This window comes from Camelus dromedarius, chromosome 14, assembly GCF_036321535.1.
Source record: "Camelus dromedarius isolate mCamDro1 chromosome 14, mCamDro1.pat, whole genome shotgun sequence".
NCBI lineage: Eukaryota > Metazoa > Chordata > Mammalia > Artiodactyla > Camelidae > Camelus > Camelus dromedarius.
This window is the reverse complement of record NC_087449.1, coordinates 57,032,951-57,049,000: the sequence shown is the minus strand read 5'-3', so window position 1 is coordinate 57,049,000 and position 16,050 is coordinate 57,032,951. Positions and strand designations below refer to the sequence as shown.

The 16,050-nt window shown below is 58.7% G+C and overlaps 2 protein-coding genes across 7 annotated transcripts in view; both read right to left on the bottom strand.

Annotated features, from left to right (window-relative positions):
- The window catches only part of KIF17 (kinesin family member 17), a 40,563-nt gene extending 38,423 nt beyond the window's left edge, over positions 1-2,140 (bottom strand). For 5 of the 6 annotated variants that reach the window (XM_031464247.2, XM_031464251.2, XM_031464248.2 and 2 more), the window contains exon 1: positions 1,864-2,110. In XM_031464247.2, coding sequence (XP_031320107.2) covers positions 1,864-2,094 — 231 coding nt within the window. In that variant the 5' untranslated portion in view covers positions 2,095-2,110. Of the gene's footprint in view, positions 1-1,863 lie in introns of all 6 variants that reach the window. The other variant, XM_031464253.2, reaches the window with a different exon arrangement.
- Positions 2,141-3,637: 1,497 nt separating this feature from the next.
- SH2D5 (SH2 domain containing 5) lies at positions 3,638-16,050 on the bottom strand. Its single transcript, XM_031464254.2, has 10 exons — positions 15,995-16,050; positions 12,163-12,294; positions 11,743-11,823; positions 11,184-11,258; positions 9,997-10,143; positions 7,985-8,233; positions 7,648-7,822; positions 7,139-7,247; positions 6,537-6,696; positions 3,638-5,877 (listed from the first exon to the last, which is right to left on the bottom strand). The coding sequence occupies exons 2-10, from the start codon at positions 12,247-12,249 to the stop codon at positions 5,674-5,676; spliced, it is 1,287 nt and encodes a 428-aa protein (XP_031320114.1). The 5' UTR covers positions 12,250-12,294; positions 15,995-16,050; the 3' UTR covers positions 3,638-5,673.

The following is a 16,050-nucleotide window of genomic DNA, read 5'->3' as shown; positions in this document are numbered from 1 at the left end:
AGCTACTAGCTTAGCTGCTCCTCCACCTGACCACGAGCTCACTGAGGGCAGAGGCCACGCCTCTTTGAAAGCAACGCTCTCCATGCCTAGGACAGCATCTGTTATGGAGATACTATTTGTTACCTGAATGAATGAAAATGAATGAATGTCACTGGAGTCTGAGGCTCTGTGGGATGTCCAGAGGCAGGGGTCTGACAGAGGATCCCATAGAGCAGTGAACACGGGACAGAAGTGAGAGCTGAAGGAGAGATCTGATGTGGCCACTGCCTCCTTAGTGTCTCCCCCTCTGGGCTGGGGCTTCCTGGGGACCCTGACAAGGGAGGCCTGCTCAGGGGAATTATTCCCAGGATGAGGAGGTGACCCATGAGCAAATCTCGGCCCTGGAGAAGGCAAGGCCAAGGAGAACTGAATCTTGGAATCCTCAGATCTCTGAGGGACCACCCCTAGATGAAGAAGCAGAGGTATTCAGTGGGTCCCCAGGGACAGAGCCAGGGCAGGCAGTTGAGAGCATCAAGGAGGCTGACTCTCACTGTGCAGAACGGTCATCTAGGAGCTGAGAAGCAAAGGTGGAATGGGCTGCCCTGGAAAGAGTGAGCTCTCATCACTGGGTGGACATTCAAGGATCCCATGGGGGAGGGAGGCTGGACCAGATGACCCATTCTGGTCCCTTCCAGCCTAGAAGTCTAGGATGGTAGGATAGCCTGGCCTTTCCCAGAGCCTGGGACCACCTCCTGGGGAGGGTTGCATCACTTCCAGTCACGCCCTGGCCACTGGGGAGCTTTGGGCCCGAGGACACCTCCACTTTCACAAGGGTTTTGATTAAGTCTTGGGAGAAGACATGAGGTGGCCAAAGGAGGTGTTCTGGGGGGGTGTCAACTGACTTGCCAGCCAACACAAAAAAAGGTTCCCTGGGCAAACACATTTTGGAAACACCAGGTTAAATTAAGTCAAAGTTTCTTTGCTGCAAGATTTCCCAGAGTCTCCTAATGTACAGCTTCACAGGTGAGAGAGGGTACTTCGTGAACTTCTCCTTTTTTCCTGGAACAACCTGTGCTATCTCACTTAACCGGTGACTTGCTGGACAGCTAGGGAGATTTTGGCAGAATGGAAAGAACCCTTGGCCAGGAGATATCAGCCCTGCCTCTGCCAGAAACCTCAGTCTCCCCATCTGTGAAATGTGAGCCTCCCCGTCATGAAAAGTCCAACCAGCCACCTAGTGTGAGAGTGCAGAGAAGAGTGAAAGCCATATAAAGGGCCAGAAACTTTTGGTGCCTCCCTCTTCTTCAACTGCCAGGGAGGAAGATGACCAAAGGTAAAGGGTTTCCATTCCTCCAAGACCAAGGCCAGGTCAGCAGCCTTCTCTCTGCAGAAGCAGGGAACCAGTGAGATTCCCCCCCACCCCTACATAGGCTTGTACCTGCCAGGCCTCTTGGGAAGCTGGAGGGAGGATGAGGGAGAGGATTCTGGATGCTGAGGGGAGAAAGTAGAGGCCATGGCCTGGGAATGTGGGGAGGAGGAGACCTAGGGCTCTCTGGAGAAGAGGGGGAGGCTGGGGGAAGTGGCTAGAGCTTTTAGAGAAGTCCTGAAGCTCTCAGGTGAGGGTGGAGGGCAAGCAGTCTAGGAGGCAGGAGTTCCTGTAGGAAAGGGGCTGTAAGAATGTCGGCCAGTGTAGACCGGGACAGATTGTGGGCTTGTTCCAGCTGTCTCTTGCCTGGACAAGTCTTCAGCCTAACCTATTGCTGTCCACGTGCAGAAGAGCGCTTCCCGCCCGGCTTAGGGGGAGGGCTGTCCCTCTGGACCCCTCCGAGTGGCCCCAAGTTCTGCCCAGCAAGTCCTCGGAGATGGCTTCGCGGGCGCCCTCACCTCTACCAGCGGGTAGGCGATCTCGTTGTAGATCTGCTCAGTAAAGTGGTCCATGTAGTATGCGCCGTCGAAGGTGAATTGCTTGGGGGGCTGGTCGACGGCGGCCGGGTTCTGGATGAAGCACTGGCCGCGCGCGGAGTCCACCGTCACCACCTGCTGGCAGTTGAGCTCCCGCTCCCGCTGGTTCATGGGGCGGCAACGCACCACCACCTTCACCGACTCCGAGGCCATGGCGCCGCGCCGGGGGTCCCCGGCTTGCGGACGGACGTGGACGCCGCAGCCGGGACACACGACCGCGGGGCGGGGGAATCCAGGCCCCCGGGGCCAGGGAGCGGGGCCTCGCGGCGGGGGCAGGGCCGTGGCGCGGGGACAGGACTCTTTGGGGGGCTCCCCGAGAGGAGGAAGGGGGCGACGGGGGAGTCGCAGGACCCGAGCCGGGCTCGCCGCCTCCTCCCGCGCCCGGGCTCGCCCGTCCCCGAGGCCCGGCCCGGGCGGGGGCAGCAGGGGATCCGCGCTGCAGGCGCCGCCGCAGGGCCCGAGCCCCCCGAGCCGCCCCAGCCGCCCGCTAGCTCGCACGCACGCCGCCGCGGCGTTCTCGGTTGCTCGGCGACGCCCGCGGCGTCACAGCTGGCGGTTCCGCGCGTTCTCCCTGCCGGGCTGGGCCCGGGGGAGCGTCCCCCGACTGGAGGCCAGTGCGCCGGGGCAGCCGTCGAGGAGGACCCGCAGTGGCTTTGCCCGAGCGTCTGCCTGCTGCGTGCCAGGCGCTGCACAGCAGTTCTCACCGCCCCAGTTCAGAGAGGTTAAGCAGTTTGCTCGAGGAGGCCTAGCTAGGACAGGGAGGCCAGCCTTGAATCCACCTCGGAGAGAGATATTAGAGGAGGGGCCTGACGCAGGGATTAGAGACCTACTGAGAAAGGCAACAGGAACCTTGCGGCCCTTTTTCCACATCCCTGTATTGCCTCAGGGGAGGTTGCCCCACTCCTGGGACAGAGCAAAGCTTCGTTCTAATGCTGCCCCTCGTTTTCATTAAGTCTCGAGCTTAGGAAACAAAACACTTTGAGAGTCTTTTGGCTGGGGAGGCTGCCTGGCCTATCTCCCTCTGCTCGGCACAAGTCCCTCCAGCCAGAATGGTGGCCCTCACACTCCCTCTACCGTCCCCTTTGCACAGAAACTGTCATCTACGTACCAGGCGTGGTGATAGGCACTGAGAGACAGTCCAATCCCTGCCCTCTTGGTGCCCATAGTCTAGGCGGGGAGGCTGACATTGGAAATAAATTTCCCACAAACAAAAATCTCATAAATAAGAGAATAATTACAAACTAAAGGATCAGTTCTATTCACTATCTAGCCAGGAAAGCTCACCCAGCCTGGGGAGGGGGTGCGGGTGGGGAGCGGTCAGGGCAGGCTTCCTGAGTGAGAGGAGCTGAAATGGCAAGGTTGAGGAGTTAACCAGGTAAAGGGAGGAGAGGAGGACAAGGGGGCCGGTCCAGGCTGTGCAAAGGCCCTGTGGCATATTACAGGAGAAGGAATACCCGAATGGCTAGAACATAAGGGCTTGAGTCTTTTTCCCAAGAAATACCCACTGAAGGTTTTTAGCAGGAGAGCCATTATTTAATTCTTCCTACCCAATTCCTTCATGACATCTTGAGCCCCTGAGGACAGGATCTTTGGTTCATCATTTAGCACCAGCTGGAAGCATGGTTGGCAAACAAAAGCAAAGCAGGCAAACTGGACAAAGACCTCACTCTTCAAAGGAAAAGTCTGTACTAGACAATCCAAAGAAATGCATTTTATTTGTTTCAAGTCCACACAGTAAGGAAAGCTGGGCTACCCAGGTGGCACTGGTTGGAACAAAGAGAAAACTGTGGTCTGCAATTAAGACACTGAGGCGTCTGCACACTTGGGTCAAAAACCTTGCCCTATTTGTACCAAGTGATCAATAAATGCTGTGTGAAGGAATGTTAAAGTACTTTGGGAACACTCCTGATACACTGTCCACACAGATAACTTGTGCAACAAAACCCATCCTTTGTAGGGGTAAGACCAGTTATCAGGTCTTCTTAAATGGGTGCGACTCCGGTGCTGTAATCCTGGGCACCCTATCACCAAACCCCTTTCCTTGCCAGAGAAATGTGAGGCCGTTGCCTCCCACGAGGGACCAGGGCTTTGCTCAGGGAGGAGATGGGTTCTGGTAGGAATGGCTATAAAATAAGTCCCAGGTTCCCACTCACATTCAGTAAAAAATCAGTGCTGTGGTTCCAGTGAAAAGAGCCCTCAAAGGACAGCTTCCTCCTATCCGGTGTGACAGAGTGACAAGGCCCCAGCCAAGACCATCTCCCCAGCTAGACGTTGGAAGCTGGGAACATCAGGCCTCAACTTCTGAGGCTCCTCCTTTTTATTCCATTGGCACTGCCCTCTTCCAGGAGTCATAAGTCTGCTACTTTCAAGGCACAGAGCAGTCGTACCCCATTCCCAGATGGGGTAGAGGGCAGCCCCCAGACTCCTGAGTAGGCCGCTGCCTGAGGAAGAGAAGTTCATCCAAAGTGAACCTGCTCCCTAACTTAATCTGGTAGATTCACATCTGTCTGTCAAGTTTACTTATAAAGGGGGACACCCAGATCTGTCCCTCATCGCAGGGCCATTGCCTTAGACTAGAATCATTTCCCTGGATGGACCCCCACTGCCCGCTGAGGCCAAGTCACCTCTGGCAGGGCCCACATCACTTCCACCTTTAGGTGGTTCCTCTTTGACCCTCATCCCCAGTGGGGCTGGCCTAGTGAAGTGGCCCCTGACAGCCATGGTCAATGCCACGTTAAGGAAAATACCACCACTGGGAGGCTTCCCAGGCAGCCACCAAACCCAGTCTGGCCTGCAAGGTAAGTGGAGCAGGGCCCTGTTCACTCTCTAAGCCTGCGGCTCGCTGTTGGCCCCTCCCAGTCAGATGACCAAAGGAAATGAGCCTGGGGATGTGTGTATGTGTGTCTTGGTGGTCCTGAGGGGGTTGTGGGGGAGGGGAAGAGACTAGGCCATCCCTTCCGAGTAAAGCAGGAATCACAACCCTGCAGTTCTGAGTGGAGACAAGCCAGCCTTCCTAATCTGAAGGTTCTTTGAGAGTCTGCCCTGTTGGCCCGTTCACGTCCCTTTCTGCACACGGGTGTCCACCTGCGTATGGGTCCATCCACCTGTTCTGCACCCTCCTAACCCTCACTCCTCAGAACTCAAGGGAAGACTCCTTTAACCTCAACGGATGTGGAAAACAGGCCGCACACTCTGTCAGCCCGGATGCAGCCCACGAGCTCCGGCGCGTCATCCCTGTTTCTCTCATGGGAAAGGTGGCTTGTCCTCTCGCCTTTGCCCTAAGCGAGAACTCACTCCTGCCTCCCTGAACACCTCTCCCTCATGTGTCTCGCTGTCGCAGTCAGGGCCCCAAGACCGGGCCTGGCCTCCGTAGGAGAGGGCTACACCTTCATCGTGAACAACCCTTCCTGCCCACCTTGGAAAGCTCCCCCTCCTCGGAGTGAGGTTAAGCGCAGGGAAGACAAGCCTGCACAGTCACCCCACAGGTTCATGGATGCCTGGAGCTCCGCCTGCCCCTCCTGCAGTCCCAACAGGGCCCCGTCCTGTGAGAAGCCACGGGCAGTCCCCGCTCTCAGGGCTCCCCCCACAAGCAGGGAAGTGATGGAAGACTGGTCCAAGGGGCAGAGTGACTGGATGGAACTGGTGCCCAGCGGGGTGGAAGAAGGGCAGAGCGGCCTGCTGAGACCCAGAAGCCAGAGCGGGGCAGGGCCTGCTGGCGTGAGGCCTGGCCTCCTAGCCCAGGCCCTGCAGTTCTGCCTCGGACTTGGCGTGGCCTAGGGGCCAGAGCGTCCGGGGAGGCCTGCCCTCAGGCCCGCAGTCCTGCTCCTCGTAGCCAGGGTTCAGGCGGCCCATGTCGAGGGAGCAGAAGAGGCTGCGCTCAGTCCCAGCATGATGCTCCACCAGGGCCTCCAGGCTGGGGAACTCGGCGGGCAGGTGCTGAGGGAGGGAAGGGCTTCAGCTCCAGCTGCCCTTTCCCCATGGCTCCCGCAGGCGTCATCTATCCCCTCACCCAGGATCCTGCCCCACTTTAGAGGAGGCATTTCAAGCCAGAGAGGACACTGTCCTGCTTACAGCAGAACCAGACCCCATTCCCTCTCTTTCTCTCCTCCCAGCTTGGACAGGACTGAGGCACTCAGCATGGAAGTAAGGCTGCACATTTAAAAAGCCTCACTGTCCACCCCAGTCCCTGGAAACCTGTGATCAGATCAAGACTCCAGACCTGGAGACCCTGAGGCCGTGTGAGCTTATGCAAGCCTCTACCCTCTCATATTCAATTTCCTCCTCTGCTTAAAGATGAGTTAGGGTGTGGGAAAGCAAGACTTTTAAAGGCAGTATTCCTATAGAATGTGAGGCATGACTCTGGTCCAAGAGTCTACTAGAGATACCCTCCTCCCACAGAGTAGAGGTGGGGCCAATAAGCTAGTAGGGGTGGGGCCCCAAGGGCCAGTGACTAAGGAGCTGGGTGGAGAATTAAATGAGGGGTGGGGCCAGAGAGAGCCATGGGGAACCAGAATGAGGGTGAGGTGGGCTCAGAACCTCAGTGGTACAAAAGGACGGGGCTTGAGAGCGAGGGATGGGGTCAGGGACATTCTTACCTCCACACAGTAGCGGCCCAGGTGGTTCCGGAAGACTTGGTGGGGCACCACACCGCATTGTGTCCTCACCGACAGGCACCACAGGCCACTGGCTCCAGGCTCAGGCCACAGCAGGAAAGCCCCAAGCACGTCTCTCCGCAGCAGGGCGACGGCACTGGGCCTGGGAGGGCAGAGGGGAGAGGCTGAAGGCAGGCCCCTAATCTGGACCCAGGCTCAGCTCGCCGCACAGCATCGGAAACATAGTGCCTGCTCCAGAGCAGGTGCTCAGCAGACGAAAGCTTTCAGACTATCTAAAAGGTTTCCAAGAGGACCGTACTTGTTGACAACTTCAAACCTAATCAGGAGAGACTTTGAAAAAGCTGGCATTTAGGGAACTGTCCCAGTGACAGGCCGGGCGCTGAAGGCTTTGCAGAATAATGACATCTGATCCTCTCCACAGCCCTGTGATGAAGGTCCTTACATTTCAGCAAACTGAGGCCCAAGGTGATGCCGTCCCTGGCCTGAGGCCCCGTGGTCAGGAGCCCTCTGCCCATGCGCAGGAATGCGCACATAACAGGGACGTGGGGGAGCCACAGCCTACTTCTCCGTCCACCCCCTCCTACCTGGAGATGCCAACGAAGGCCCAGATGTTCTCCGTCAGGCTGCCCTCGCTCTCCACCAGGCAAGAGGGGCCCCCAGGGCCCCGGGGCCAGGCCTCCCACGCATCAGGAACTGTGGAGACCACCCAGGGGTCAGAAGGAGAGAGGCTGTCCCCACCGATGCCCAGTCCACCCCACCCTCACAGGCCCCATCACCCCCACGCCTGTGTCTTCACCAAGCCTCTCTCTCCAGGCCCAACAGGCACACATCCAGCTCCAGGAAAAACACAGCCACACCCGGACACCCCCACACACACTCACACCCACTCACCAGTTAGACCATATCTACAGCATGGAGATCACCGGATCACCTCTGCAAGCACCTGGGCATGCAGCCCGGGAGGCACACCCCCCAGGGGACACGGGGCCTCAAGGCGCACAGGGACAGGCACCTGCAGTCACAGCCTCGCAGAAACTGACGCTCAGGCCCACCCTGGCTGACACACAGACGCGCACTAGTCCCTGCAACTCACAGGCCTCCCGGGCCGACAGCTGCAGCTGCGTCTCGTAGGTGCAGGCGCGGTAGGCCCCCGAGCGGATCACCTTGCTGCGAATGGCCTTCTTGCGCACCAGTGTGGGCGAGCAGTAGGGGTTCCCCAGGCGGGCATGGCGCGCACCCCCACGGCCTTCCGGTTCCGGCAGCTCCTTCTAGGGCACCAAGAGGGGCCCGCAGGGGCAGCCAGACTCAGGCCCGGTTGTGTCTGGTCAGGCAAAGCCCCTCCCATGGAAGTCCAGGATCCCCCCTTGACCCTCAAGCCCCCGCCCAGTTTCCGTGTCCACTGCCCACTCCCCGGCTGGGGTGCTGCATACCCCACTGCCCCCGGGCCCCTCTGCTGGCAGCCGCCGTAGAGAGACCAGCGCATTAACGTTCTGTGACAGCTGATCACGGCCAAAGGGTTCCCGTACTAGGCCAGGGGGGCCCCCAGGGCCGGACAGGGGCTTCAGGGGCACGTCCTCCGCAGGACCCGGGCAGGACTCAGGCTGCGCCTGCTCCTCTGGGTGCTGCAAGAGGTAAGCAAGCTGGAAGGAGCGGCAGAGCAGCAGGTGCAGGATCTGGACCTAGGGAGGGAGAGGGAGGCAGGCTCAGCTGGGGAAGGCTTCCTGGGGGATTCCTTAGGCATCAACCCACTCACCAGTGGGGCATGCAGCCTCTTGGCTGGGGATGCTGTTCCCTAGTCTTCCTGAGAAAACTCCTACTGATCCCTCAAAACCTCACCACCATGAAGCCTTCTATGTTAGCTTCCTTTATTCATTTAACCAACAGCAAGCATTTACTTTGTTCTAGGCATCATGCTTGAAGCTGGCAATACATGGGCTAAATGCACTCCTACCCCTGGACTGACTACCCCCACCCTGTGCATTGTGAGTCCCCTTTTAGAGGAGTGGCTAAAGGCCCAGGCCCTGAAGTCACAGAACCTGGGATCCAATCCTGGCTCTGCCGCTTAGGAGCTGCTGTGTGACCCTGGGCAGAGCATGGCATCTCTGTGCCACAGTCTCCTCATCCCCACTTCCCTGTGCCCCTTAAATGAAATGGACTACAGAAAACCCCCAGGAGAGGCCCTGCACTCTGGGGCCAGCACATTCTACCCATCACACTCATCATCCAGCCCAGCACATTAGAACCATGAGCTTCAGATCAAGGGCCATGTCTCAGCCACCTGTCATTGCAGTAGCTGGCACAGGGCTCAACATACAGGATTGATGACAAAATGCTTGCTGCATGGAACCAAACCCAGCCTCCAGTTGCCAAAAGATTGGCTGCCAAGGATCTGTTGTTCCCCGTGGTCACACTGGCTTTAACTGTCGGGATCTACCTGCCTACCCACTATCCCCGGGCCAAGAACCAGAAGAGTTCAAGACCCAGCCATAGCCTCTGCTCTCAAAGAATTTCAGTGATTGTAGTTAGGGACAGACCGATGGGCAGTTCATGTCACAGGACTGCTGAAGAGAGGGGCAGTCCAGAGGATTCAAGGTGGGCTTCACAGACGCGTGGGCTGAGCCTTGAAGGGCAGGTTGGAATTTGCCAGGATGAGAAGGGGAAGGAGATTCAGCAGAAAGAATAACAGGGGCAAAGGCCTGGCAGTGTGACTCTCTGATCTCTAAGGGCACAGCCTAGTCCTCACCTTCGAATCCAGGGAATACTGAGGCCACTGACTTGCTCTGGGGGAGTCTAGAAGGAGCCAGGGTGGTGAGGGTATAACTGAGCAGGACAGACCCCTGCCCCATATCCTCTGCTGTAGCTCCTCTCTAAAGTACCGAGATAGCAGTACCTGGGGCACATGTCCTGACTTGTTTTACAGATGCTAAAACCACCATCAAACAGAAGAAACTAACCACTTGCTAATCGTGCGCCCGCCCCGCCCCGCCCCGTAGCCCCCAGACCTAATGGAGCCTGAGGATTGATACTATTAACCCCTGTGATGCCACCCTGTTACCTCATCATCAGCCAGAGGGCTGTGCCCGAGTTGATCACATGCCCTGGGACGCCTCTCCCCCACCTTGCTTTTAAAAATGCTTGGCTGAAGCCCTTCGGACAGTTTGGGGTTTTTGAGCACAAGCCGCCCGCTCTTGTACAGCGCCTACAATAAACAGTGCATCTTCCTCCCCACGACCCAGTGTCAGTGGACTGGCTTTACTGTGCATGGGCGAGCGGACCCGAGTTTGGTTCAGTGACAAGGGATCCATGCTCGGAGGGGGCTCAGGCCAGCTTGGCTAAGCCATCTAAGGTCTCTGTCCCTGGAACCCACGCTGATACACAGCACATCCCCTTCTCCCCTGACCCCAGCCTCAGTGCTGAGTTCTCTGCCCTGGGCCCCTGGTACCTCTCCAGGCTGGCTGCCCACAAAGAGGTGGCAGAAGAGCTTGCTGGCCGGGCTCCGGGGGTTTCGGGCCATGAAGGCAAACTGGCAGTCAGCTGGGCACCAAGTGGAGTAGAGGATGCGCCGCAGGGCGTGAGCCATCAGGAGCACCTGGAGAGGCAGCAGCCGCTCTCCATCAGACCCACCACGTGGCCTGCAGCTGCCAGCCAGGCGTGTGCCAGCCCCCCAGGCCTCACACTCCCGCTGGCAGGCCTCCCAGGCCCCAGCCTGCTCTCCCAGCTTAGGCCCCACCCAACTCCTGGGGTGAAGAACTCTGCCCTCTTTCCAGGCTGTCCCAAACCATGCTTCACATCAGAACCCTCATCCTTCACATGGGCCATGAGCTTGGATCCCTTGCTCCCTGATGTCGACCTGCTGCCGACCTGCTGGTTGCGATGGTCGAGCCCAAGTTACAGGACTGAAGGGCAGAGCATCCACGGCCTGCGGGGTCACAGAGAAAGGCAGTGGTGGCTGGCCCTGGGCGTGCACACCTGGTCTCTCGAGTCAGATGACCAAGGGTTCAAATCCTGGCTCTGCCACTCACTCTCTGGGTGACTTGGGCAGGTGAGTACAGCCCTCTGAGTCCTTGTTGTGACAAGTGTTAAGGAAGGATAGTCCCTTCTAATGGGGCTGTTAGTTGGGGTCAGTGAGACCTCAGGCAAGTGGCACAGGCCCTGACCCCAGGGCCCTGGCAAAGCACAGCTCTGGACGCCGTCTGCACCAGTCAGGTGAGTGGTGCCCAGAGTCACGGGGTGCGCAGTCTGGCACGCAGTCAGTGGTCATCAGATGTTGGCTTGCACCAGGAGGAGGACGGGCAAGGGTGCCCAACTGGCCTCCTGCCTACCTGGCCCCGTTCCACAGTCATGAGAGGCTGGACACAGCCCACTGGGACCTGCAAGAACCTCATGGGGCTGGTCCTGATGCTCAGGCCAGGAGGTGGCCCCCAGAGATTTTGGAGGGCTGGGGGTGAGGGCTGAGATGGAGGAAAAACTTTTGCCCAAGGTTGCCTTGGTGGGAGGGCCCTTGGAGAGAGGATGTCCACAGGCCCAGAGCAGGCTGGGAAGCTGGGGAGGCTCAAGGGGCGGCACGGGGCCCGGGAGGGGGCGAGTGCATCCCGTCCAGTCCTCACCTACACCCACACAGGCTCCTACCTCACCCTCCCCGCTGTAGATCTTGAGGCCCTGAAGGCTGAATTTCAGAACGACAGCCCGGCGTCGGGGACAGTCCTGGGTGGGAGAGAGTTGGTGGAGGGTGACATTACCTCCCAGGCCATCCCCTGCCCAGCCCAGCCCAGCCCAGCCTCAGGACCTCTCCGTAACAGCCAACTCCACCCCACCTGCACAGGGACTGAGTCCTGGACAGTGGACCCCCAGGAGCCAGGGAAGTGTGAACCGCTCCTGGCAGACTGGCCCCTGGGCCACGTTATGACCAGCCCCTACATCTCCCAGCTGTGGGGCACAGGTCACGACCGCCCAAGGGAAGGGGGTCCCTGGGCATAAGGGACGTGGCTCCAGGAGCCGGGGTGTGGTCCTGCCTGGGCCCACCTCTCACTGCACCTTTGGTCCTGCCCCTCCCTGGGCCTCACTTACTCCCTCTCTCTGAATGGGGGATGGGGCAAATCAGATGGTCTCTGGGGCCATTTCCAGCCGGCCATTCCAAGGCTATGATCCCTGCCAGGACAGTGCCCTCCCCAGCCCCCAGCCGCCCTACCTTCAGTGCCCACAGCTGTTGCTGCACCAGCCACACGCTCTCCTGGGTGTCCAGGTCGTCCACGGGAAAGGAGCCCACGTACTGCTTGGGGGCAGGGTGGGCAGTGAGAGGGTGTCCAGGGAGTCAGGCCCAGGGCTCCTGATCCCTGTCCTCCAAACTACCCTCCAAACACACACTCTGCCCTGTCGAGGGAGCTGTGCACTGTGACAGAGCACTGTACTCGCAGTCCAGGCTTGGCTATTATCTCCTGTAAAGCCACTCAGCCCTGTCGAGGCCCTATTGCCTTGTCTGTGCACACACCCTCCGCAGCCTGGGTTCAAAACAGATTCTCGACCCACGGCCCCACCCCCAGAGCCTGCCGCCCTGTCCAGGTCCACCAGCGCCCACCAGCGCCCACCCCACAGGGGCGGCCCCACCCACCTGGGCAAACTTGGTGATGCACCTGGGCCGGTGAGGGGCAGGGCCGCAGTCGGAGGCCCTCCGGCCCCCCGCCCCCACCTTCTGCATGGCCCCCAGGGTGCGCGGCTTCACGCTGCTCCACGGGGCAGAAGGCTGCAAAAAGCAGGGGGAGGATCTGTTAGGCCGCTGAGCTCTTGCATCCGACAAACCCTGACAGAGCACTCACTGTATGCCAGGCAGTGTCCCGGGCACGGGGGACAGAGGGGACACACAGCCCTGAACAAAATGACAAACTCCCTGCCTGCCCTCATAGAGCTGACATTCTCATGGGGGAGAAAGACATTAAATTAAACACTAAGTAAGATATGGAATATGCTAGGCGGTGATAAAGCAGAGAAGAGGCTGCGAGGTGCAGGCTGGGGGTTGACTATAGTCGGGAAGGCCTCACTGAGCAGTGAGGTTCGGGAAAGAGCTGGAGGAAGGGGGAATGGACACATAACCATCTTGTGCAAAGTGCCAGGGAGAGGGGACAGCCTGGGAAGGCACCACCCAAAAGGGGTGTGACAGCGGCGGGAAGAGAGTCTGTAAAGGCACAGAGGAGCTGGGGCAACTGGGGTCCTAAGGTGGAACTTACCAGAGCAGCAGCCAGGTTGGAATCAGCTGTGAATGTCACACTGAGGAATGGAGGCTCTGCCCCATGAGCAGTGGGGAGCCACAGCAGGTTCTAGGGCAGGAGCTCTTGAGTCTACTGGGGGCGGGGGCGGCCCATGAACTGTATGACCAAGGCTGCATCACAGGACCCTGGCTCCCTGGGCCCAGCCTGATGCCACCCACTGCCTGAAGCCCCCAACCCCAACTAGACCAAGCACAGATGCTGAGTCGGGAGGTAGGGAGGATAGACAATTGCCCCAGGGAGGAGGGGTGAGGAATCCTGCCCCCAGCCCAAGCTGTGGTCTTTCCTGTGGCCCCTCAGAGAGACCTGGGTCCAAATGCTGTGTGACTTTGGGCAAGCTGTCTCACCTCACTGAGCCTCCACTTCCTCCTCCCCAAACCTGGGATAACATGAGGAGTCAATGAGAACTGAATGGAGGTGCAGAACCCAGCATGATGCCGGCCAGACTTGGAGATGATGCTCAAGTCCTGTCTCACAGGGGATGGGGCCCCAAAACCCACTGTTCAGGAGGGAGCTTGAAAGGACAGCGAGGTCTGACCACTTTCAGCACCTTCCTTGTGCCAGGCCACACCTGAGAGGGGACCACCCAGTCCAGGAGGGCAGGGCAGGAGGGGAGGCCTGCCTGGGAGCCGTGATTCCTGCCGCGAGAAAGCAGGGACCCGACAGGGCGCTGGGCAGGAAATGGGTGAGTCCTGGGTGTGCTCTCGCACCTGTAGGAGTCCTGGAAAAGGAGGGTGCTTTGGAACTGACTCAGCGCCAAGAGCCCAGGAACGGCCGGCCCCTACCTCAGCTTACCCATGACCTTCAGCCCCAGGCTCAGGCCACGCGGGGGCACCGGCAGCTCTACCACTCCCCGTGAGGGCCGGATAAGGGCGGAGCCAGCAAATAAAGATCGCATGGTCCCCCTGAAGCCTTCCTGGCTCCACCCTCCTGCTTTTCTGGGTCCTCCCACCTCTCCACTTTTCGATCCTAATTATTTTTCACATCGTGTCCATTGCCTATTATTCGTTTGATGTTTAAATACAGCAAAGTTAGGTGTGTAACTGGCACAAAAGCTACATGGCCCCAGTTCCAGGTATGGAGATCGAGCTTCCAGGGAACTCACTTTTTGACTTTATAATCACATCATGAGCTGGGATGCCCTGTACCCACAGGCGGTGGGGACAGAGGAGGCAAAAAAACCAAAACAATAAACGAGGCAAATGGGAGAGAGGGAAGGAATAGAGGATGAAAAGGCAGCCAACGGAAGTGGAAACAGAAGAGTGGGAAGAAAGACAGCAGAAGAAGAGATACAGGAGAGGTGGGGGAGGGAGAGGTAGGGAACACATTTCACATCCTGCCTGCGCTGCTGACATAGCCCCACAGATGCTAAGAGTGTAAGATGGAAAGGAGCCACATGGATTATCACACACTCACACAGGCTGGGACAGCTGTGTCTGAGGCTGAGAAAGCCACCTCCTTCCAGATTCAGAGCCCAGCTTTCTTGGGGACACCCCAGGGTCCAGGCTGTGGGGATGCAGGTGGGGAGCCCAGGCTACTGGCCCTCTTATGGGTCCCACCTCACTCTCCATCACCTGATCCTTCCCCTCTCCCCTGGAAACTGGAAGTTTCTCCCTGCAAGCTTGAGGGGCACAGTGTATTTCAGCCCCAGGCCTCAAGTTGGGGGCAACCTAGGGAACCAGGGAGGGGACAGGCTCACCCTATCCCTGGAAACAGACCTGCTTGCTTGTTCCACGCACAAAAACCCACTTACCCCTTTGGTGCAGACCTGTTTTTCTGAGCTTTTGCACAGGACCCTGCCTGGGCCAGAACTTTCCTAAGGGGACACATTTAGAATGAGGCTGGGGCTCTGCTCTTGCTCCTCTGAGGTTTTCTAGGTGGCCCTGCTTAGAGACAGGGAACTGGATGGGTTGACTACCTCAAGGGTCAGGGACAGAAGCCCTCTGCTGCACTGCACCTTCCAGCATCGTGGGAGACCACTCAGCCTGCAGATTCTGGGCGTTAGCAAATGGAGGCTCAGGGGGTGAAGTCACTTGCCCAAGGTCACACACACATAGGGGGGGAGCTGGGAAGCAAACTCGGGTCTCTGGGGCCCTTCTCCCAGGCCATGGCGGTGCCCTCCCCCAAGTAAGCAGAGTGTCCACCTTTGCAGTTTCGTGGGTCCCAGCCTATCCAGAGGCCGGCGAGGCGAGGAAGCAGCGGCAGCAGTCTGGACACCTCAAGTGCCAGGGGCGGATCTGATTGGCAAAACAGCTGCTTTCCCTGACTGCCTCCCAGGCCAGGCGGTCTGGGACTGCCTGAGCCACTCCAGTCACCTGCCTCACCCCCACTGCCTTTGGCTCAGCAGCACAGAGAAGCCCCTCCACCCCACATCACTCCATTACAACCCCTGGTGCCCCCACTACCTGCCCTAGGCTACAGGGTGGGAGAGACTGCACCACACAGCCTGGGGTCAAGATCCCAGATGGTGGGGGTCCCGCAAGGTTGGCTGATGTAACCAACAAGTCACAGCCTACCAGCCTCCATTTCCTCAGCCATAAAGTCAGGCTAAAATAGCAGCTGCCTCCTGGACCTGTTCATCTATCTGTTCCTTCTGAGAATATTTCCAAGCGCCATGTGCCAGGTGAACAAAACCAAGTCCCAGCCCTCACGGAGCACCCAAGCTGGGTTGAGGGGACAGTACTGGAAATTAACATTTCAGGGGGCTTAAGTGACTTGAAGTAAAATACAGCAAGGTGAAGAGGATATGAGATGTGCGTGTGGTAGTGGTGAGGGGGGTGCTATCAAATACAGGGTGGTCTCTCCACACAGACGACATAAGCGGAAAGTGCCGTTTTCAGGGTTAAGTGGGGGCCGAAGTCACGTACTGGGATATCGCCCAGGCGGTCCAGAGAGCTCCACAGCGGGGGTAATAAATCATTCCTGCTATTACTGTGATTTCCTGGGGAGCGCTGCCTGACAGTCCCTAGCCGGCCCCGGGGCAGATAAACTCCCCAGACCGACGGAGGGGCGGTGTAGGTAATGATGGTGGAGGTGACGGATGATGACGGTGATGAGGGGAGGGACAGAGGTGCTTTTCCCCATCCGAGACCCTCCCCCATCTTTGTGCCTAAGGACCGAGCCCCGCTCCCCCAGATCCGCCGGTCCCAGTACCCGCCTGGTTCCCAGGCGCTCACTCACCAAAGCCGCCGCCTCTCGAGTCCCGCCGCTGCGGCTCGGTGCCGCTACCCTTGAGC